General features: G+C 37.1%; 1 protein-coding gene across 20 annotated transcripts in view; it reads right to left on the reverse strand.

The window, feature by feature from the left end:
* Positions 1–24149, reverse strand: part of ZEB1 (zinc finger E-box binding homeobox 1) — a 203526-nt gene that overhangs the window by 57956 nt on the left and 121421 nt on the right. For 19 of the 20 annotated variants that reach the window (XM_012445598.2, XM_012445596.2, XM_021665190.2 and 16 more), the window contains one exon: positions 14883–15083. In XM_012445598.2, coding sequence (XP_012301021.2) covers positions 14883–15083 — 201 coding nt within the window. Of the gene's footprint in view, positions 1–14243; positions 14250–14882; positions 15084–24149 lie in introns of those variants that run through there. The other variant, XM_064368502.1, reaches the window with a different exon arrangement.

The following is a 24149-nucleotide window of genomic DNA, read 5'->3' on the forward strand; positions in this document are numbered from 1 at the left end:
CTCGATCCATGTTTCTACAAAGGACATAATTTCATTCATTTATATGGCTGCATAGTATTTTATGGTATATTTGGACCACATTTTCTTTATCCAATTATCCACTGATATACACTTAGGTTGATTCCATGACTCTGCTATTCTGAGTAGTTCTGTGATAAACATACAAAAAAAGTGTCTTTCTTATTTCTTTTCTTTTGGGTAGATGCCCAGTAGTGGCACTGCTGAATCCAATGGTAGTTCCATTTTTAGTTCTTTCAGAAATCTCCAAATTGTTTTCCATAGGGGTTGTACTAATTCGCATTCCCACCAACAATGCATAAGAATACCCTTCTCTCCACAACCATGCCAACATCTGTTGTTTTTTGACTTTTAATCATAGCCATTCTAACTGGTCTAAGATCATATCTCACTGTGGCTTCAGTCTGCACTTCTCTGATCATTAGTGATATCAAGCATTTCTGAAATGTTTGTTGGCAACTTTATGTCTTCTTTTAAGAAATGTCTGTTAGTATCCTTTGACCAGTATTCAATAGGGCTGTTTTTCTCTGGCTGAGTTATTTGGGTTCGCTGTAGATTCTGGATATTAGTTCTTTGTCAGAGGTACAACTTGCAAATGTTTTTCTCCCATTCTGTAGGTTGTCTACTTACTTTATTCTTTTGCTGTGAAGAAGCTTTTTGGTTTAAGTCCCAATTGTGTATTTTTGTTCTTGTTATATTTTTTGGGGGGGTCTCAGTCATAAATTCTTTGCCTATGCCAATGTCCAGAATAGTTTTTCCTATGTTTTCTTTCAGGATTTTAATAGTTTCACATCTTACATTTAAGGATCTTTAATCCAACTTGAGTTATTTTTGTATATGATGACACAGGGGTCCAGTTTCATTCTTCTGAATGTGATTAGCCAATTTCCCAGCACCACTTACTGAACAGGATGTCCTTTTTATTTTTGTTGAATTTGTTGAAAATCAGTTGGTTGCAGGTATGTCACTTTATTTATAGGTTCTCTATTCTATTCCACTGATCTATGTGTCCATCTTTATACCAGTATCATGCTGTTCAGCCTTGTAGTATAATTTGAAGTCAGGTAATGTGATGTCTCTGGCTTTGTTCTTTTTGCTTAAGATTGCTTTGGCTATTTGGGCTCTTTTTTTGGGGGGGTCCATATGAACTTCAGGATTGTTTTTTCTAATTCTATGAAGAATGACATTGGTAATTAGGGACTGCTTTGAATCTGTAGATTGCTTTGGGAAGTATGGTCATTTTTAACAATATTGAGTCTTCCAATTCATAAGCATGAGATGTTTTCCCATTTGTGTTATCTTCCTATACAGATCTTTCACCTCTTTGGTTCAATGTATTCCTAGTTATTTTACTTTTGTGTGTGACTATTGTAAATGGGAAGGAGTTCATGATTTGGTTCTCAGATTCAGTATCGGTATATAGAAATGCTACTTGTTTTGGTACATTCATTCTGTGTCCTAAAACTTCACTGAAGTTGTTTTGTCTAGGAGTCTTTAGGATTTTCTAGATATGGGGGTATATCATCGTGACCAGATAATTTGATTTCCTCTTTTCCAATTTGGATGCCTCTTGTTTCTTTCTCTTACCCGACTGCTCTGTCTAGGACTTCCAGTACTATGTTGAATAGGAGTGGTGTGAGTAGGCATTCTTGTCTTGTTCCAGTTCTTAGGGTAAATGCTTTCAACTTTTCCCTATTCAATATGATATCGGCTGAGAGTCTGTCATATATAATTCTTATTATTTTTAGGTATGTTCTTTCAATGCCTAGTTTTTGAGGTTTTTTTTTAATTGCATTTTAGGTTTTGGGGTACATGTGAAGAACATCCAAGATTGTTGCAAAGGTGCATACATGGCAGTGTGATTTGCTGCCTTCCTCCCCTTCACCTATATGTGGCATTTCTCCCCATGCTATCTCTCCCCAACTCCCCACCCCCGCTGTCGCTCCCCTATTTCCCCCCAACAGACCCCAGTGTGTAGTGCTCCCCTCCCTATGTCCATGTGTTCTCATTGTTCAACACCCGCCTATGAGTGAGAACATGCGGTGTTTGATTTTGTGTTCTTATGTCAGTTTGCTGAGAATGGTGGTTTCCAGGTTCATCCATATCCCTACAAAGGATGCTAACTCATCATTTTTGATGGCTGCATAATATTCCATGGTGTATATGTGCCACATTTTCCCTGTCCAGTCTATCATTGATGGGCATTTGGGTTGGTTCCAGGTCTTTGCTATTGTAAACTGTGCTGCAATCAACATTTGTGTGCATGTGTCCTTATAGCAGAACGATTTATAATCCTTTGGATATATACCCAGTAATGGGATTGCTGGGGGGAATTTCTATTTCTAGGTCCTTGAGGAATCGCCACACTGTCTTCCACAATGGTTGAACTAATTTACACTCCCACCAACAGTGTAAAAGTGTTCCTATTTCTCCACATCCTCTCCAGCATCTCGTCTCCAGATTTTTTAATGATCGCCATTCTGACTGGCGTGAGATGGTATCTCAATGTAGTTTTGATTTGCATTTCTCTAATTACCAGTGATGATGAGCATTTTTTCATATGTTTGTTGGCCTCGTGTATGTCTTCTTTTGTAAAGTATCTGTTCATATCCTTTGCCCACTTTTGAATGGGTTTGTTTTTTTCTTGTAAATCTGTTTTAGTTCTTTGTAAATTCAGGATATCAGCCCTTTGTCAGATGAGTAAGCTGCAAAAATTTTTTCCCAGTCTGTTGGTTGCCGATTCACTCTAGTGACTGTTTCTTTTGCTGTGCAGAAGCTGTGGAGTCTGATTAGGTCCCATTTGTCTATTTAGGCTTTTGTTGCCAATGCTTTAGGTGTTTTGGTCATAAAGTCCTTGCCTATGCCTATGTCCTGAATGGCTTTGCCTAGATTTTCTTCTAGGGTTTTTATGGTGTTAGGTCTTATGTTTAAGTCTTTAATCCATCTGGAGTTAATTTTAGTGTAAGGTGTCAGGAAGGGGTCCAGTTTCTGCTTCTTGCATATGGCTAGCCAGTTTTCCCAACCCACCATTTATTAAACAGGGAATCCTTTCCCCATTGCTTGTTTTTGTCAGGTTTGTCAAAGATCGGATGGTTGTAGATATGTTGTGTTGCCTCTGACGCCTCTGTTCTGTTCCATTGGTCTATATCTCTGTTTTGGTACCAGTACCATGCTGTTTTGATTACTGTAGCCTTGTAGTATAAGTTTGATGTCCGGTAGTGTGACGCCTCCCACTTTGCTCTTTTTGCTTAGAATTGACTTGGCTATGCGGGCTCTCTTTTGGTTCCATATGAAGTTTAAGGTGGTTTTTTTGAGTTCTGTGAAGAAGGTCATTGGTAGCTTGATGGGGATAGCATTGAATCTGTAAATTACTTTGGGCAGTATGGCCATTTTCACGATATTGATTCTTCCTAACCATGAACATGGAATGTTTCTCCATCTGTTTGTGTCCTCTCTTATTTCGTTGAGTAGTGGTTTATAGTTCTTCTTGAAGAGGTCCTTTACATTCCTTGTTAGTTGTCTTCCTAGGTATTTTATTCTCTTTGTAGCAATTGTGAATGGCAGTTCCTTCTTGATTTGGCTCTCTTTAAGTCTGTTATTGGTGTATAGGAATGCTTGTGATTTTTGCACATTGATTTTGTATCCTGAGACTTTGCTGAAGTTGCTTATCAATTTCAGGAGATTTTGGGCTGAGATGATGGGGTCTTCTAGATATACAATCATGTCATCTGCAAAGAGAGACAATTTGACTTCCTCCTTTCCTATTTGAATACACTTTCTTTCTTTTTCTTGCCTGATTGCTCTGGCTAGAACTTCCAGTACTATATTGAATAGGAGTGGTGATAGAGGGCATCCTTGTCTAGTGCCAGATTTCAAAGGGAATGCTTCCAGTTTTTGCCCATTCAGTATGATATTGGCTGTTGGTTTGTCATAAATAGCTTTTATTATTTTGAGATATGTTCTGTCAATACCTAGTTTATTGAGGGTTTTTAGCATAAAGGGCTGTTGAATTTTGTCAAAGGCCTTCTCTGCATCAATTGAGATAATCATGTGGTTTTTGTCTTTGGTTCTGTTTATGTGGTGAATTACGTTTATAGACTTGCATATGTTGAACCAGCCTTGCATCCCCGGGATGAATCCTACTTGATCATGGTGGATAAGCTTTTTGATGTGCTGTTGCAATTGGCTTGCCAGTATTTTATTGAAGATTTTTGCATCTATGTTCATCATGGATATTGGCCTGTAGTTTTCTTTTTTTTGTTGAGTCCCTGTCGGGTTTTGGTATCAGAATGATGTTGGTCTCATAAAATGATTTGGGAAGGATTCCCTCTTTTTGGATTATTTGGAATAGTTTCAGAAGGAATGGTACCAGCTCCTCTTTGTATGTCTGGTAGAATTCGGCTGTGAACCCATCTGGACCTGGGCTTTTTTTGGGTAGGAGGCTCTTAATTGCTGCCTCCGCTTCAGACCTTGTTATTGGTCTATTCACAGTTTCAACTTCTTCCTGGTTTAGGCTTGGGAGGAGGCAAGTGTCCAGGAATTTATCCATTTCTTCCAGGTTTACTAGTTTATGTGCATAGAGTTGTTTGTAATAATCTCTGATGATGGTTTGAATTTCTGTGGAATCTGTGGTGATATCCCCTTTATCGTTTTTTATTGCATCTATTTGGTTATTCTCGCTTTTCTTTTTTATTAGTCTGGCTAGTGGTCTGTCTATTTTGTTGATCTTTTCAAAAAACCAGCTCCTGGATTGATTTTTTGAAGGGTTTTTTGTGTCTCTATCTCCTTCAGTTCTGCTCTGATCTTAGTTATTTCTTGTCTTCTGCTAGGTTTTGAGTTTTTTTGATCTTGCTCCTCTAGCTCTTTCAATTTTGATGATAGGGTGTCAATTTTAGATCTCTCCTTTCTTCTCATGTGGGCACTTATTGCTATATATTTTCATCTAGAGACTGCTTTAAATGTGTCCCAGAGATTCTGGTATGTTATGTCTTCGTTCTCGTTGGTTTTGAAGAACATCTTTATTTCTGCCTTCATTTCATTGTTTATCCAGTCAACATTCAAGAGCCAGTTGTTCATTTTCCATGAAGCTGTGCGGTTCTGGGTTGGTTTCTGAATTCTGAGTTCTAACTTGATTGCACTGTGGTCTGAGAGACTGTTTGTTATGATTTTCGTTCTTTTGCATTTGCTGAGGAGTGATTTACTTCCAATTATGTGGTCAATTTTAGAGTAGGTGTGATGTGGTGCTGAGAAGAATGTATATTCTGTGGATTTGGGGTGGAGAGTTCTGTAAATGTCTATTAGGTTTGCTTGGTCCAGGTCTGAGTTCAAGTCCTGGATATCCTTGTTAATTTTCTGTCTCGTTGATCTGTCTAATATTGTCAATGGGGTGTCTCCCACTATTATTGTGTGGGAGTCTAAGTCTCTTTGTAAGTCATTAAGAACTTGCCTTATGTATCTGGGTACTCTTGTATTAGGTGCATATATATTTAGGATCATTAGCTCTTCTTGTTGCATTGATCCTTTTACCATCATATAATGTCCTTCTTTGTCTCTTTTGATCTTTGTTGCTTTAAAGTCCATTTTATCAGAGATGAGAACTGCCACTCCTGCTTTTTTTTGCTCTCCATTTGCTTGGTAAATCTTCCTCCATCCTTTTATTTTGAGCCTTTGTGTATCCTTGCATGTGAGATGGGTTTCCTGGCTATAGCACACCGATGGGTTTTGGCTTTTTATCCAATTTGCCAGTCTGTGTCTTTTGATTGGGGCATTTAGTCCACTTACGTTTAGGGTTAATATTGTTATGTGTGAATTTGATACTGCCATTTTGATGCTAGCTGGCTGTTTTCCCTGATAGTTGATGTAGATTCTTCATTCTGTCGATGCTCTTTACCATTTGGTATGTTTTTGGAGTGACTGGTACTGGTTGTTCTTTTCTATGTGTAGTGCCTCTTTCAGGATCTCTTGTAAAGCAGGCCTGGTGGTGATGAAATCTCTGAGTACTTGCTTGTTCGCAAAGGATTTTATTTTTCCTTCACTTATGAAGCTTAGTTTGGCTGGATATGAAATTTTGGGTTGAAAGTTCTTTTCTTTAAGGATGTTGAATATTGGCCCCCAGTCTCTTCTGGGTTGTAGGGTTTCTGCTGAGAGATCTGCTGTGATTCTGATGGGCTTCCCTTTGTGGGTAACCTGACCTTTCTCTCTGGCTGCCCTTAGCATTTTCTCCTTCATTTCAACCCTGGTGAATCTGACGATTATGTGCCTTGGGGTTGCTCTTCTTGAGGAATATCTTTGTGGTGTTCTCTCTATTTCCTGTACTTGAATATTGGCCTGCCTTGCTAGGTTGGGGAAGTTTTCCTGGATAATATCCTGAAGAGTATTTTCCAGCTTGGATGCATTCTGTTCGTCACATTCAGGTACACCTATCAAACGTAGATTAGGTCTTTTCACATAGTCCCATATTTCTTGTTGACTTTGTTCATTCCTTCTTACCCTGTTTTCTCTAATCTTGCCTTCTTGTTTTATTTCATTGAGTGGATCTTCAACCTCTGATATCCTTTCTTCTGCTTGGTCAATTCGGCTGTTGAAACTTGTGCATGCTTCACGAAGTTCCCGTGTTGTTTTTTTCAGCTCCATCAATTAACTTATATTCCTCTCTAAGTTGTCCATTCTCGTTAGCATTTCATCAAATCTTTTTTCAAGGTTCTTAGTTTCTTTGCATTGGGTTAGAACATGTTCTATTAGCTCACGGAAGTTTCTTATTATCCACCTTCTGAAGCCTGATTCTGTCATTTCATCACACTCATTCTCCATCCAGTCTTGTTCCTTTGCTGGTGAGGATTTGTGATCCCTTGTAGGAGGAGAGGTGTTCTGGTTTCGGGTGTTTTCATCCTTTTTGCGCTGGTTTCTTCCCATCTTTGTGGATTTATCCACCTGTCGTCTCTGTAGTTGCTGACTTTCTGATTGGGTCTCTGAGTGGACGTCCTGTTTGTTGATGATGAAGTTATTTCTGTTTCTTAGTTTTCCTTCTAACAGTCTGGCCCCTCTGCTGTAGGACTGCTGAGGTCCACTCCAGGCCCTGCTTGCCTGGGGATCACCTGCAGCAGCTGCAGAACAGTAAGGGTTGCTACCAGTTTCTTCTTCTGCTTTGTCCCAGAAGGATACCCACCGAATGTCAGTCTGAGCTCTCCTTTGTGAGGTGACTCTTTCGATATATGGGGGTCAGGGAGTTCTTTGAGGAGGCAGTCTGTCCTGAGCTGTGAGCTCTGTTGTTCATTCAGAGCTGCTGGGCAGGTTAGTTTAAGTGTGCTGCAGCAGAATTCATAACCCCTCTTTTTTTTCCCCAGGTGTTCTGTCCTGGGGAGTTAGGGCTTTATTTATGAGTTTCCACTGTGCTGTTGCCTTTTTTTTTTTTTTTACAGGGCTGCCCTGCCCAGAAAGGAGGCAGCTTAGTCATTGTCTGCCTGCAGAGGCTTTGCTGAGCTGCTGTGGGCTCTGCCCAGCTGCCGTGTGAACTTCCCTGCAGTCCTGTTTATATGGGCGTAGTTAGAACTGCCTCAGCAATGGTGGCCTGCCTCTGTAATGAGGGACTCTCTCTGAAATGACGGGTTGCCTTGGCAACGGCAGGCTGCCTCAGCAATGGCGGATTGCCTCCATAGTGGTAGAGTGCCTCGGTAATGGCAGATGCCCCTCCCCCACAGAGCTGGACCATCCCAGGTTCAGCTGTGCTTGCTGTGAAACTCTCAACCCAGAGCGTTTCCAATTGCTGTTTTGTGTGTGTGTGTGTGGGGGGGCAGCGGGGGGGCCCAGCCGAGTCTGATCACCTGGCTCCCTGCCTCAGAGCCTTTTTGTTTTTAGTTGAAGGGTCGGCTCTCTCCCAGGTGTTACAGTCGCCGGTTGAAAAGGCGTCAGGATCTGTGTGATTTCCCGTGCTGCGACCCACTACACTGGCTGAAACAGCAGCACTGAGATTTGTGGCGCTTTTTTGCCCGGGAATCTCCTGGCCTGGCTCCCTGTTTTAGTCCCCTTTTTTTCAATCAGATGAGTGAGTGACTCTGCCTTCCCGGACCTTCCCAGAGCTCCCCTTGCTGGCTAACAGGGGGCGCCCAGTCCCGTTTACTCTGCACCAGGGACCGCTGTGCCGGGGCGCCGGCAAAACAGCTATGCAGGCCAAAACAGCCGTGCTGGCGACCTGTGGGGCTCCTCCGCCTGGGAATCTCCTGGTCTGTGGGCAATAAAAATCCGTTTGGAAATGCGGCATCCACTCACTCTCTGCGCTTTCACTGGGAGCTGCAATCCTGAGTTGCTCCTAACCGGCCATCTTGGACACCATCTCCGAGGGTTTTTTTTTTTTTTTAACATAAAAGGACACTGGATTTTATCAAAAGCCTTTTCCACGTCTATTGAGATGATCATATGGTTTTTGTTTTTAATTCTGCATATGTGGTAAATCACATTTATTGACTTGAAAATGCTGAACCATCTTTGTATCCCTAGAATAAAATATACTTGATTGTGATAAATTTTGTTTTTGATGTGCTGATGAATCTGGTTTGCTATTATTTTTTTGAAAATTTTTACATTTATATTCATCAGGGAGATAATTAGTATCACACAAAGAGTTAGGGAGGTATCCCTCCCTCCTCGTTTTTGGAATAGTTTCTGTAAGACTGGTACCAGCTCTCCTTTGTAGATGTGGTAAAACTGTCCTGTAAATCTCTCTGGTCCTGGGCTTTTTTGTTGTTGTTGGAAGATTTTTTATGATTGATTTAACTTCATTACTCATAATTGGTCTGTTCAGGAATTCTATTTCTTCCTGATTCAATCTTGGGAGGTTGTGTGTTCCAGGAATTTATCATTTCCTCTAGGTTATCTAGTTTGTGCACATAGAGATGCTCATGTAATCCCTGGAGCTTTTGTATTTCTGTTGTATCAGCAATACAAACATTTTTATAATTTCTGATTGTGCTTATTTGAATTTTCTCTTTTTTCTTCATTAAACTAGCTAATGGTCTATCAATTTTGTTTATCCATTCAAAGAACCAACTCTTCATCATGTTGATCCTTTTTATCATTTTTTTGGTCTCAATCTCACTTACATTTGCTCTTTTGTTTTTTCTTGTCTTCTGCTAGCCCCTTTACTTTGAGTCTATGGTTGGTCTTTTGCCATTAGGTTGGTCTCCGGTAGGCAGCAGATGGTTGAGTCCTGCTTCTTTTATCCAATTTGCTAGTGTTTATCTTTTAAATGGAGTATTTAAGCTATTTATGTTCAAGATTAATATTAGTATATGTATTTTTGTTCTCATCACAGTTTTGTTGTCTAGTTGCCTTGGAGTCTCCAAATTATGTAATTGCTTTATTGGATCTTTGAGGTTTCAACATACCTGTGTTTTTATGATGATAAGTATCCTTTCATTGCCTTGTTTAGAACTCCTTTGAGCATTTCTTGTAAGATGGTGTAATAATGGTGATGAATTCTCTCTTTGTGTGTTTATCTGGGAAAGACTATTTCTCCTTCATTTATGAAGCTTAGTTTGTCAAGATATAAAATTCTTCACTGACATTTTTTCAAGGTGGCTAAAAATAGGCCTCCAATCTCTTCTGTCTTACAAGGTTTCTGCTTAGAAGTCCACCAGTAGGCTGATGAGCTTCCGTCATAGGTGATTTGACACTTGTCTCTAGTTGCCTTTAAGACTTTTCTTTCATACTGACCTTGGATAGCCTCATGACTATATGCCTTGGTCATGTCTTGTACAGTATTTTTCAGATGCTCTCTAAATTTCCTGTATCTTGATGTCTACATCTCTAGAAGATTGGAAGATTTTCCTACATTATTCTATATTTTTCTAAGCTTTTTACTTTTTCCTCTTCTCTACCAAGAATGCAAGTCATAGGTTTGGTAGCTTTACATAATCCCATATTTCTTGATGGCTTTGTTCATTTTTAAAAATTCTTTTTTCTTTGTCTGACTGGGTTAATTTCAAGCTCTGAAATCTTTCTTCTGGTTGGTCTAGTCTATTGTTAAAGCTTTCAACAGTGTTTTGACATTCCTTCAACAAATTTATCATTTTCAGATGTTCCATTTTGTTTTTTAAAAAGTGTATCTATGTTGGCTTTCATCTCTTAGATTGTTTCTCTAGTTGCTTTGTTCTGGTTTTCAACTTTCTCTTGGATCTCACTGGGCATCTTTACAGTCTGTATCTTAAATTCTTTATCTGTCATGTCAAAGTTTTCATTTTCATTAAGATTCATTGCTAGAGAGCTAATGTGGTCCTTTTGGGGTGTCACAATATTCTATTTCTTCATGGTGTTGGAGTTCTTGTTCTGATTCCTTCTCATATATAGAAGCTGTCACTCTTATTATTGGATTTATCTTCATTTGGGTGGGATTATTTTTCTTTGCCCCTTGAGGGTGTGACTCTTGGATATGTTGGGTTGTGTCCTTTGGCTTTGCGTCTATGTGCTTTTAGGGGGCCAAGGCTCTGTATAAATTCCTTGGTTATAGATAGCCTTAGTGTAGTAGTTTTCTGAAATGTTAATTGTTTGTAGTTTGTAGCTGTGTTGTGCTGTATGACTGTCTCCTATAGAGATGCAGAGTTGGAGATCCATTTCTGCTGCTTAGATCCATGTGTTGCCTGAAGAATGTCACGTAGGACATACAAAGGGACATGCAGAGCATCATGCCTATTGAACACAGCATACTAGGGGCAAACATCAGCTAGTTGGAGAAGTCCGCAGGTGAACTGTTCTGCAGGATTCATAGTTTAGTTTCAGTGGAGTCCTCAATCCAGTGAGTAGGATTTGCAGCTTGCTGTTAAGAAACACACGCTGGTTGTCATACATTCCTTCCTCTTCTCTCCTCCTAGCTATAGCCAGTTGAATCAGCATTCTGATTCCTTCAGTGTTCTGGGTAGGACAAGACAGAGGTGAGCCTCCTAGGTGCTATCTCACAAGGCTGAGGAAGCCAGGTGCTCACCTTGCTCTTGCTCTCCCTTGTGGGAGAATTGCTGGCCAATGGGCCTCTCTTGGCACTGAGCTACGCTGCTTTGGAGGACGGATAATGCAGGTTAAGTGAAATTGCTCTTTGTACTCTCTTCAATATGTCCATTCCTGATGTACTTTTTGCTACACCAGGTGCTGGAACCTATCAGCAGGACTCTGGCGGGGGGGGGGTCCCACAAATGTATTCTTTTCTGTGAGTGATTGACAAAATTGGTGTTTATGTGGGTGAATGAGGGCTGAAAACTCTTCTTCTGCTAAGTTGTTCACATCATTCTCCTATTTATCCCTTTTGAGATTTGTTGGACTTTTTGAATCTGTAGTATGCTGTTTTTCGCTGATTATAAATAAAAACCCCAGCCATTATTTCTTCAACTAAGGCTGCTGCCCTATTATCTTTTCTCCTGGCGTAAGGTATCTTGGACCTTCATGTATCTTAACCTGTTTTTCATATTTTTTCTATTTGTCTCTCTGACTTCCATTTAGTGTAGTTTTTCTCTATCTTCCAAATCATTAATTTTTCTTTAACCCTGTTTAATTTGCTGTTAAATGTATCCTCCGAATTTCAAATTCCTACTATTAAATTTTTTATTTTTAGCTGTATTACTCTTAAAACACATTGGTTATATTTTATCATATCATAGCAGATAATTTCAAGTTGATCTGATTTTGAACAAGACAGCAGTCATTTTATAATCTGTATCATATAACTCTAGTAATTAGCCTTTATGGGTCAATTTCTGCTTCCTTTTATTTCTGGTAATTCTCACGCATGTTTCTATCTTCTTGCTAAATTATTTGGGAGAGTTCTATGGTACTAGGAAGAAGATATATTTCTCCAAAAGACTTGTATTTACTTCTGCATGGTGCCAATAGATCTTTGTAGCAGTTCCACTTTAAACTCAAATATGGCTTTAGATTTTCAGTCTACACAGCAGTGTAAACTTGGATTTCAAATCAGTGTGAGACAGCTTGTGATTACTACTTCTCAGAAACAATCCTCCATTCCCTGAATACCTAACCAGGGAAACTTTGCTTGCTGACTCTCAGGGATGGTAGAGATGGTAAATAATTTGTTTTTACTTTGTCGGTATAGTCAAGACATAATCCATACTAGTGGAAGATCTGCTATTAAACTACCTTTGGTGGTCTCATGCTTTGTTTCCTCTTGGAAGCCTGAAAATCACCTTACATTTCCCTGGTTAGGCAAATATATTCAGGGCCCAAATGTCTTCTATGATCTTCTCTGTTTACTTCTATGGGTTTCTTTATTCTCTCAGATTCTGACAAGCTAATGTTTTACTTAGCTCTTTAGAACTGCTAAGAAGCTTTTTGTTTTTATTTTTAATCCAGCATCATTAGTTGTTTTCAGTGAAAAGCCTTAGTCCAAACAATCGAACCCAACATATTCTCAGAAGCAGAACCTCTTCCCTGATTTTTCACCTTTCTTTCTCCCTTCATCTGTTGTATTCTTCTTACTGCCCCTTTTTCCAGACAGATCATTTCATTCTTGATTCCATTATTAAGACTCTGGATCAACTACATAATTCAGGCCACAGACAAGAAATACACAAGAAACCGTTGCTCCAAAAATGTTGGAGCTTAGTATTAACAAATTAACAGCTCTACCATTAACCAGCTGTCTTAAGTGAGCAAGTCAACTTCTCTGGGTCCTATTTTCTAGAAACCTGGGACTGCATCTAGAAACGGGCCTTCCCAATTCTCATATATTCTATCTCCTATATGTCTTTCAAATATCTCCCTTCTATTCCCATCCCATGGCAACTACTTTAACTCAAAAACCCTTAACACTGCCTGATTATTATAGCCTCCATATTGAAGACACTACCTCAGGTTCTTCCCTCTAAAATTCTTTTTCCATACTGCACCAGATTTATTTATAAATTACATTAATTATGTAATTTTAATTTAATTTAATGATCTCATAGCTTCCATGATAAGGTTAAAATTCTTTGACATAGCACACAAATTACTTCATATTTTTTCTCTTGTTTACTTCTCTGATCTCATTTTCTGTGAACACTTTGCTCAAGCCTCTGTGGCTTCATGTGTATTGCCTCTTTTGCCTGAAGCACCTTACATTCACTCAACTTTGCCTAATTAACCTCCATCAGTCCTTAAGAACTCTGTTTTAAGACCAACTCTGCTTCACTCAGAACTCTTTTAGGACTTTTTCCTTCTCTAATGTGGATGTTCCTCTTCAATGCTGCCACATAATGTATACCCCTAAATAAAACTGTAATGTATTTGTGACTTATTTATCTCTCTTCTCTATTAAGCCATATAAATACCGTTCATGCAGAGTCTTAGTCACAGTTGCAACCCATTTCTACAGACATTGCTGAACAGTCAAATGAATAACAATATGAAATGAGAGGGCTGATTATATTATTTCTTTTTTTTTTTTTTTTTTTTGAGACAGAGTTTCGCTCTTGTTACCCGGGCTGGAAAGCAATGGCGCGATCTCGGCTCACCGCAACCTCCGCCTCCTGGGTTCAGGCAATTCTCCTGCCTCAGCCTCCTGAGTAGCTGGGATTACAGGCACGCACCACCATGCCCAGCTAATTTTTTGTATTTTTAGTAGAGACGGGGTTTCACCATGTTGACCAGGATGGTCTCGATCTCTTGACCTCGTGATCCACCCGCCTCGGCCTCCCAAAGTGCTGGGATTACAGGCGTGAGCCACCGCGCCCGGCCTGATTATATTATTTCTAAAGTCCCTTGTTAACCATTAGATTTGTCATATTGTAGAAATCTTAACTTCTTCCAATCTGTGCCTATTAACTGAGTCTTTATCTACACTTCCACATTTCATCATCCAGATATTCTGACCTGCATGCCTGATCCACTTTCCCAGATTTTATAGCCTTAGTTTTGATATCTTGTCTAGATGACTTCTTTGAACTTGAACTCTTGCTGGGAAACTTCCCCTTTGACTGGTCTTGAATCTGAGCTCTTGCATACACCTGTTTGCCTTTTCTGATGCCCTTGTTCCTGACACCCAACCTTTCTAATTAATAATATGCCACTTCCATATTCTATTTTTTATCACTGGTGCTTAACCTGGCAAGAGAGGCTAAATAATTTAATTAATTTATTAGGAAAAGTAGAAAGAAGAAATTTTAGATCTAGAATAAAAGACTAAGTCCAAGTCCAAACTCTCCATTTGACAGATGAGGGAAAAGGTTAAACTTTCAGTGTTTACTCACTAAAAGTGCAGCAAGTAGAGGGTCTCCTTACTTTCGCTGCTCCTTCCACTCAGCCATGCTTTGAGTAAAGTAAAAATTTAAAGCAAGTGAAAAAACTACCTTACTTAAAGGATTCTGATGTATGTATAGAGAACCTTACAAACACTAAAAATATCTCCATGATTTATCTGTGTTTGGGAATTCTGCACATTGAATTATAATTTCACTATACCAATATAATATTTATTGATTTCTAAATAGAGTATTCATTTGGGGTTACAATAGGAAATTAAAGGTAGGTTCAATTATATTAACAATATTTGGAATGCTTGATCCTGGTTAGTAAATTCTACTAAATTTCAGTACATTATATTCATTGTAAATATGGTCAAAATAACTTTCTTATTCTGCTTCATAATCTTTTTAGTAAGTAGGACACCAAATATTTATTGACAGCCAAATTTACTATTGATTTCAAACTTTTCATCTTTTCAGTTAATATATAAATTTATCTTTTCAGTTAATATATACATTAAAAACTAATTTTAATGTGTATCTTTTATCTTTTTTCAGTTAATATATACATTTATCTTTTCAGTTAATATATACATTAAAAACTAATCACAAGAATACAATATTACCCAAAAAAATCAGACTTACTGTCATCCTCCCAGCAGTTCTTAGCATTCCCTTCTCTTTCGCTGCTCCTCCCTGGTAACACTGTCTGGTCTGTTGGCAGGTCATCCTCTGGTACACCTTCACAATCAGCTGCATCTGTAACACTTTCTTCTTCCACAATATGGAGTTTGTCTTCATCATCTGAATCTGAATTTGTTTCTACCACAGTATTATAATTTGTAACTGTAATACAAACAAGAAACAAATAATCAAAACCGACTGGTATAAAAATCAATTTTTACATCTCAGAAAAATAAAAGTAAAAAAGATACTTGAAACAGATTGTAATTCAATGTTTTCTTTTAAATAATAATATGTAAACAACTAATTTATTTGACAACACACATATAGCACACTTACTATATATTACATGACCAATATGACAAATAATAGTAGCTACGCTTATTGACCACTTACTATATGTAGATGTGCTTTATAAATACTAACCCATTACATTCTTTCAACAATTTTATAACAACCTTATGAAATAGAGTTCTACCACTTACTACTTATATCCTTGTTTTATAGGTATGAAAATCAAGGCAGAGAGAGGATAACTTTTCCAGGATCACAGCTAGGAAGTGGCAGAGCCAGGATTTGAATACCCACCGTCTTGATTCCACATTTTGTGCTCTTCAACTCTATATTAAACCTCCCCTCCAACAATAATGAGCCTACAGTATACAATATTGCTTATATACAATTAGGGCTTTGAATCCTTAAAGGATTACAACTTAAGAGGCCATCTTTCCTAACAAAATAGCATCACATCATCAAGTTTACCACAAGTATTTTTAAGTTGTCAATAGGCCCATGCATTACATTATTTCTCCCATACTGACTTTAGAAAGAATCAACCAATTTAGTCAATTTCTATGTAATTAAGTTTGTCATTCCAAAAAACTATTATTTGAAAGTTTTCAAATGAGCACCTTTTTCTATAATTTTTAATGAATTTCAACAAAATATAAAATTATTCTGAATGAGTTCCATGAGTATAAGCTGAGAATAAAATTCTCTAAAAATAAATAATCTAGTATAATCAATGTTTTCCTTTAGAGCTCTTGTAATAACCACTCTAATAGAATAACTATTTAGTACTTCATTGGGTATGGTCACTAGAATACCTCTTTTTAATTACTTGCAGGGTGATTCTTATTTGCTAAGAAAAGATTCAGAAGAAGGGAGAAAAAGAAGCTTTTTTTTTTTGTTGGATAACTAGGCAGTAATTAGTATCAGTTATTCTTTCCATTGCTTCCTTAAATTTTCCAAGCATGCTTGAAAAATAATCAACCAAATGCTTAAATAACATGTATATATAACCCTCTCCCCAAATACACACACGCACACACACACATACACACATTCTCCTGAGAACATGCAGGAAGAAACACAATTAAAAGTATGGGTAGACATTCAAAGGTGAAAACAAATAACCCAAACTCCAAAAGTGCTTTTATAGACCTTAGGAAGACTCATCGTCCAAAAGAGTACCAGAGGTCACCGCTGTGCTCACATATTAGGAGTTCATCAATATCTTGTGTCAGAAGAAAAATGTCAAGTTTTGTTATGGCATTAATATTTTGGTGTGCATATGCTTTTCCAGATCTTTTCCCAAGAGTAAATGTTTTTATCTCTTATTTTATTACAAAAGTAATCCATGTAAAATCAGTCAATGCAAAACATGCAAAGTAAGTAAAAGCCCTATTTTTTCTTCCTCAATCCACTCCATAAAGGTAAATAGCAAATTTTATTATTTCATTGCACTAAGTAGGCATGATATGAATCATTTTATATACCTTTTCTTATTTAGTTGTAACACAAACCTCATCTTATATACACTTATATGTGTCTTATATTTAATATAAAGCCAACATCATTTATATACAAATGTGTGTGTGTATATATATAATTCAAAACACACATGATCACATCATACTGCTTTGCCACTTTATAACATGTCTTTGAAGCCTTTCTACATCAGTACAGACAGTCCCTGACTAACGATGGCTTGATTTACAATGTTTTGACTTTATGATGGTGCAACACCATTCTGTTTTTCACCCTTGGTACGGTATTCAACAAATGACATGACATATTCAGCATCGTATTAAAACACAGGCTTCATGTTAGATGACGTGCAGAACTGTAAGCTTTAAGCGTTCCAGGCACATTTAAGGCAAGCTAAGCTCAGCTATGATGTTCGATAGGTTAAGTACATTAAATCCATTTTCGACTTAACAGTATTTTTGGCTTACAATAAATTTATCGGGACGTAACACCATCATAAGTCAAGGGGCATCTGTATATATAAAGCTTTCTCCTCTCCCTCTGGATGGCTACACAGCATTCTATTGCAGAGATATACTTTAACCTATGAACTATTGATAAAATTTTCCTGTGTTAGGCACTAGCAACAATGTCATGATAAATTTTCTTGTAGATATGTATTAATTTTGGCCATTCCTTAAATACACTTATCAGATAGATTAGTAGGGGTAAAACTGTTGAGTCAAAGGGAAGACTACGAAGTAGAGACTGTTAAACTGCCTTCCAGAATAGTCTTATGTTTCCACAAATATTACCTGAAAAGGTCTATTCAACATATCAATATAATAAAGAAAAAAGTTCCTTTAATATACTAATGGGAAAATATGTGTCATGACAGAAACAGCTACACTATGAGCAGCCACACTACGAGCAGAGTGAAGTATGTGTATGGGTAAGGGGAATGATTCTAAAGGGCTGGTTCACAGCTGACTGTAAGTTTTCTGAGTACAGGAGCTTTCTGAGGGGCCTTTAACTCATAGTAAGAGGCAAATACACACACACATATACTTGGAATGGAGATGCTTACTGACAAATGATGCGCAGTGCTATTAACTTTCATTTTTATTTTCAGGACTTATTAGTTAAAGTCATTTTAAGTTGGCATTTATATACAACAAGTTAAAATTAGAACATGGTAAGTATTTGCTGAATATTAATCAATTCTATACTCCACTAAGACCTGGCTATATTATGTAAAGTCTTATTCACTGGAAAGCTCTCATTATGCTTGACCAGTGAAACTGCACGTCTAGATAGCTGACATTCCTGCTATTTTGCGAAGGGAGGCTTCCAGACATCTTTGGTATCTCGAGTTGGTCATGGATTTATGTTGGTGCCATTCTTACCTTTTAATAATGTAATATTGCAGTTTAGCATTATCATTAATTTTGTTAGCTGTATGTTCTTTGGTTGACCTTGGATTGCACATTTAACATATTTATATCTAGAGTATTTTGGGCTTGAAAATTTCCCCCAAATTAGGCTTTAAGACATATATGCATTCTGGTTCAAATACTTGCTTGCATGCTTCATATTTTTTACTAAGTTCTTTTTAACCAGAGATACTGGATGCTCAAAGTGCTCTTAAAGACTGCCTATCACTTTCTGGGACTCTAGCAAAACTCCTCTCCGTCCCTTATATAAGCTGCCATTGTGATATGGAAGATTATGTTATGCATCCAAAACACAGAGATTGCATATATTTTATAAATATCTTGTGAATTTTCCCAGAGCATGTTTGATATGTGTCATAAGATAGGAAAAATCCAAAAAATCAACGTATTTTATCCGCTGAGATGGAAAAAAAGACCAATAACTATTTTCCAGGATTTTTTACTACCTTTTGGTTCTGTCACTTAGCTGAGAGAAAAAAAAAAAAAAAAAACAGTAAAAACTGCTGATATTCGCTGGGTGCGGTGGCTCATGCCTGTAATCCCAGCATTTTGGGAGGCTGAGGCGGGTGGATCAAGAGGTCAAGAGGTCGAGACCATCCTGGTCAACACGGTGAAACCCTGTATCTACTAAAAATACGAAAAATTAGCTGGATGTGGTGGCACATGCCTGTAATCCCAGCCACTTGGGAGGCTGAGAAAGGAGAATCACTTGAACCTAGGAGGTGGAGGTTGTGGTGAGCCGAGAATGTGCCATTGCACTCCAGCCTGGGCAACAAGAGCGAAACTCCGTCTCAAAAAAAAAAAAAAAAAACAAACTGCTGATATTAAACACTGAAATTGAAATAATAGTGAAGCTTACTTGTATTTTTGAATCTATTATTTTGTTTGTGGATCTACAAAGCTTATTTTAAAAATGGCCCACCACCAATACAGAGTAATGCAGGCCCTTGATAAATTCTATTAGCCAATGAGGGCTTCAGTTATCTAAATGTTCTGTCCAATTATCTCTATGCCTCTGTACTGTTTAAACTTTGGCTGAAAATATGATATAGTTTATCTGACGATAACAATCACAGGTGATCATCACGTCTTGATTCTGATTTTAATTAAAATATCAAGAAAGCAAGGATGAAGAAAATATAGTAAATGGAGTTTTAAAAATCTTTAAACATGACAAGATAGACAATATGAATTTAAATTTCAATAGAAGATTGTAACATTTTCAATACATTGCTATTGTCATCAGAATGTAGTTAAAGACCTGTTGACTTGTTGATGGTTGTTGGTATTATTTGCTAATATTTAGTGCCAGACACAAAAGTACCCACTGCATACAGCGGCTGTGAAGATCAAACAATTTTTAAATGTAGTGTGCTTAGATCAGTGTCTGGTACACAGCAAGGACTATACAAGTGGTTTTCTGTTCCTACTAATATTATCTTAGTAAATCTTTATAGAAGCTCCTAAGACATAGGTATTATATATCTACATCTGATAGGCAAAGAAAAATAGAGCACCTAAGTAACTTGTTTGAGGTTATGTAGCTACTAAGTTGAAGAGTCAAAGCCAGGTTGGCTGGATTCCACAGCCTACACATTTTATTATGTGCAAAGCATTCTCACTGAAAATTGTTAGACTGATGATAAATATTCTTAAAATTTTTGTGTCTATACTTTTTTTGGGGTACTGAAATTCCATACTTAACAATTTACCACTGCTGATATTTTCAAATGACTAAACAGTTTTAACCATTAGAATCTGATAATATAATGAACAGTATATTACAGGGTAATATCATCATTATAGTCAATAAACTGTTAAAAGAACTTTCACGTATTACTTTTAGCACTTGATTGCATGGAGCACTGTATCAATAATAGTAATTAAAGTCTCACATAAATGTTTCTTAATGTACAATCACAAAAAAGAATTAGATAACTTATATGCATATGGTTCCAAAACAAACCAATAGATTCTCAATTTTTTATTCATTTCAATGAAAGCAAGATCACCTAAATGCTTTATAAATAAAGAATCTCACTATAATCATTTATTGTGACTTGGAATAGCAGGATAGGCCCATGTAGAGGAAAGAAACTTAGGGAAGTGGGGAAGGAGGAGGGAAAAGATTAACTTTGGGGTCTTTAATTCTTGTCAGATGATAACTGTGGCATGTGTTGACTAAAGCCACAGGCTAAGGCCACATTTTTACCTATTTTTGCTTGTGCAAATGCTTTTCTTTCCAGGACACTCTTTTTACGTTATGCCATTAATAGGTGCTTAACTACATCCCACTCATTCCCATCAAGCTCCTAAGCACACACTCATCTGCATATTAGAAAAGAAAGAGAAAATCTCTCTTAGAAAAGAAGATTGATCCTTAAAAACTAACAGATTACTTTTAACAAACTGGTTCATATATCAAATTAGCATATTGTCATAATTTAAGAAACACCTAGAAAAACACATACACTCTGAGTTGTGTTCTACAGAGCCAACAGACTGTACTCACATTAAGTAGAATATTTTACCTGTTAGCACAATGCTGAGAACACTACAAATTTAGGCATGAATGCTGAGAAATATGAAGATACAGGTAGAGACACTGACCAAGTATTTCCATTGTTCTTTAACATTGATTGGGACTAAAATAACACAACACACACACACACACACACACACACACACACACACACTTTATCCTGCATACCATCTCTGGCATACTACCTTTCACATAGTAGGTATAGTAGGTATAGAATTATTTGCTGAATTGAATATGGGACCACACTTCTTACTTTTCTCAATGAAGAAACAAGTCAATATGCTTAAGTGTTAGCAATAATTCAGGAAAATGAAAACCAAACTGCAGTCATAATCAGACCAGGCAAATAGGCACACAAAATGTAAAGGAGAGTTCATATGATAATTTATAGGATCAGAGAAAACTTCTGCATATAATGTTACTCCAGGAAAGAGGAGCTTAAGTTATCCATAAATACTAAGCATGCACTGTAAATTTTTGTTAAACCAAACTGCAGTCATAATCAGACCAGGCAAACAGGCACACAAAATGTAAAGGAGAGTTCATATGATAATTCATAGGATCAGAGAAAACTTCTGCATATAATGTTACTCCAGGAAAGAGGAGCTTAAGTTATCTAAAAATACTAAGCATTTACTGTAAAGTTTTGTTAATCTGGCTTTTGATCGAACTGATAATGTTAGCTTACTATCTATATGTATTTTACTGTATAATGAAGGATATAATGTAATAAATAAATTTAATGTTATATAATGTACAATGTATATATTATCTAATAAATACTATAAAAATAGGTATCATAATGGTTTTAGAGTGCCCCAAGTACCATGAACATGTGAGATTTTACTAATTCTAATGATTCAGTAAATTTTGGGTGAAGTTTTAAAATCCTTCTCTAGGTAAAATCTTCATAAACACTTTTATTTTCAAAATATATTTTAAAACATAACTCCAGGATTTCCAACTTTCTGGAATCCCCTCCCACATGGTGGGAGCTCCCTCTGGGATTTCACCTCTGGAATCCCCTTCCACACTCTTCGTGGAAGCCTTTCTCTTCTCCTTTCCTTCTCTTTTCTCTACCTAAATAAAATCACCTTTCTGCAAAAAAAAAAAAAAAAACCCATAATTCCAATAAAAGTCAATTATTCTAAACTTTACTCCTGGCAAAAGGATTGGTGGTTTTTAATATCTTCAGATACACACTATTAATAGAATGAAAACTGATAGGCAAATGCAGGGAAAGGGTTGTCATTGCTCACAGAATCCTAGTTCTTATTTTCTCCTGTTTCTCATTACATAAAAGTTACTAAGGATTCACAGAATTTGTCTTTGTTACTCTCTCAGTTCTTGTTCTGGCCTCTCCTCCCTCCACAGATCGTGTATCTATCTGCCCCCAATAAGAGCTGTCCTCCCAAATTACCTTCCCGTTTTCTTGCCTTATCTAAACTCCCATCCACTCAATGAGCTAATTTCAGTCAGTGTACAACTCACAGACAGATGAAACAGAAAAATCAAAATCTTCAGGAGATTAAATTAAATTCAGTCCAAAGAAAAGATGATTCCTTTGTGTGTTGAAGAAAGTATTTGGATTAAAATAATTCACTCTAAATTACATATAACTAATATTTCCTTCGTAAGTAAAGTCTGCTTTTTAATTCACAGAAACTGTTTCTTATTGGAAGATAGGTAGTATGACAAAATCTAAGGACAGTGTTAAGACAAAATCAAAAATACAAATGCGGAAAGTACTGAGTCAAAAAATAGAGAAGCCATGTAACTGATATATCAGTCCAAAAGCCCAAACTTTAAAGAATAAAAAAAAAAAAAAAAAAATGAAACAGTCAATAGAGTGAATCGGCAACCAACAGAATGGGAAAAAAATTTTGCAGCCTACCCATCTGACAAAGGGCTGATATCCAGAATTTACAACGAGCTAAAACAGATTTACAAGAAAAAAAACAAACAAGCCCATTCAAAAATGGGTGAAGGATTTGAACAGATACTTTACAAAAGAAGACATACATGAGGCCAACAAGCATATGAAAAAATGCTCATCATCACTGGTCATTAGGGAAATGCAAATCAAAACTACATTGAGATACCATCTCACGCCAGTCAGAATGGTGATCATTAAAAAATCTGGAGACAACGGATGCTGGAGAGGATGTGGAGAAATAGGAACACTTTTACACTGTTGGTGGGAGTGTAAACTAGTTCAACCATTGTGGAAGACAGTGTGGCGATTCCTCAAGGACCTAGAAATAGAAATTCCATTTGACCCAGCAATCTCATTACTGGGCATATATCCAAAGGATTATAAATCGTTCTACTATAAGGACACAGGCACACGAATGTTGACTGCAGCACAGTTTACAATAGCAAAGACCTGGAACCAACCCAAATGCCCATCGATGATAGACTGGACAGGAAAAATGTGGCACATATACACCATGGAATATTATGCAGCCATCAAAAACGATGAGTTTGCGTCCTTTGTAGGGACATGGATAAACCTGGAAACCATCATTCTCAGCAAACTGACACAAGAACACAAAATCAAACACCACATATTCTCACTCATAGGCGGGTGTTGAACAATGAGAACACATGGACACAGGGAGGGGAGTACTATACACTGGGGTTGTTGGGGGGGAGTGAGGGGACAGCCGGGGCGTGGGGAGTTGGGGAGGGATAGCATGGGGAGAAATGCCAGATATAGGTGAAGGGGAGGAAGGCAGCAAATCACGCTGCCACCTATGCACCTATGCAACAACCTTGCATGTTTTTCACATGTACCCAAAACCTAAAATGCAATTAAAAATAAATTAATTAAAAAAAAATCAAAAAAAAAAAAAAAGATAAATCGCTACCCCACTTAATCCTAGAGAAAAACTAAGGAGCATGAAGGTTCAATATCAAAATGCAAATGGAGTTAAATTAACTACAACTATAAAGAAATTTAGGAAACTTGCATTATAAATATTTTGTACAAACCTAAAAAAGTAAATTTGAAAACCTAGATGAAAGCCTTTCTAGCCTTTCACTGTATTGTAGAAGTTGGAAAATTATTTATGAGACATAGGCAGACACATCACAGAATAAATTTAGGAAGATACTAGTTAACTACCCCAAACTGCCAGATAATTTCTCAGGTAAATTTCTTCTTATCTTTAAAGGACTGTTAATTTTGTAACTTTTTAAGGAGAGAGGAAAATGAAAAGTCTAAATTCTAGGAAGTCAACATCACAGTTAACTAAAATCTGAGAAAGGATACACATGCATGTGCGCACACATGCAGGCATGGACACACACACACACACGCTCAGTCCTAAATAAAATATGCAACAGTCCTAAATAAAATATTAAATTAAAAGAATGAAGCAAACACTACTTAACATTAGAAAATACATGAGCATTTACTATATTAACATAAGAAGGAGAAACGATGACATCTATAGACGCAGAAAGGCATTTGAAAAAAAT

Source organism: Aotus nancymaae, unplaced genomic scaffold (assembly GCF_030222135.1).
Source record: "Aotus nancymaae isolate 86718 unplaced genomic scaffold, 86718_ANA_hifiasm-v0.15.2.pri h1tg000077l, whole genome shotgun sequence".
NCBI lineage: Eukaryota > Metazoa > Chordata > Mammalia > Primates > Aotidae > Aotus > Aotus nancymaae.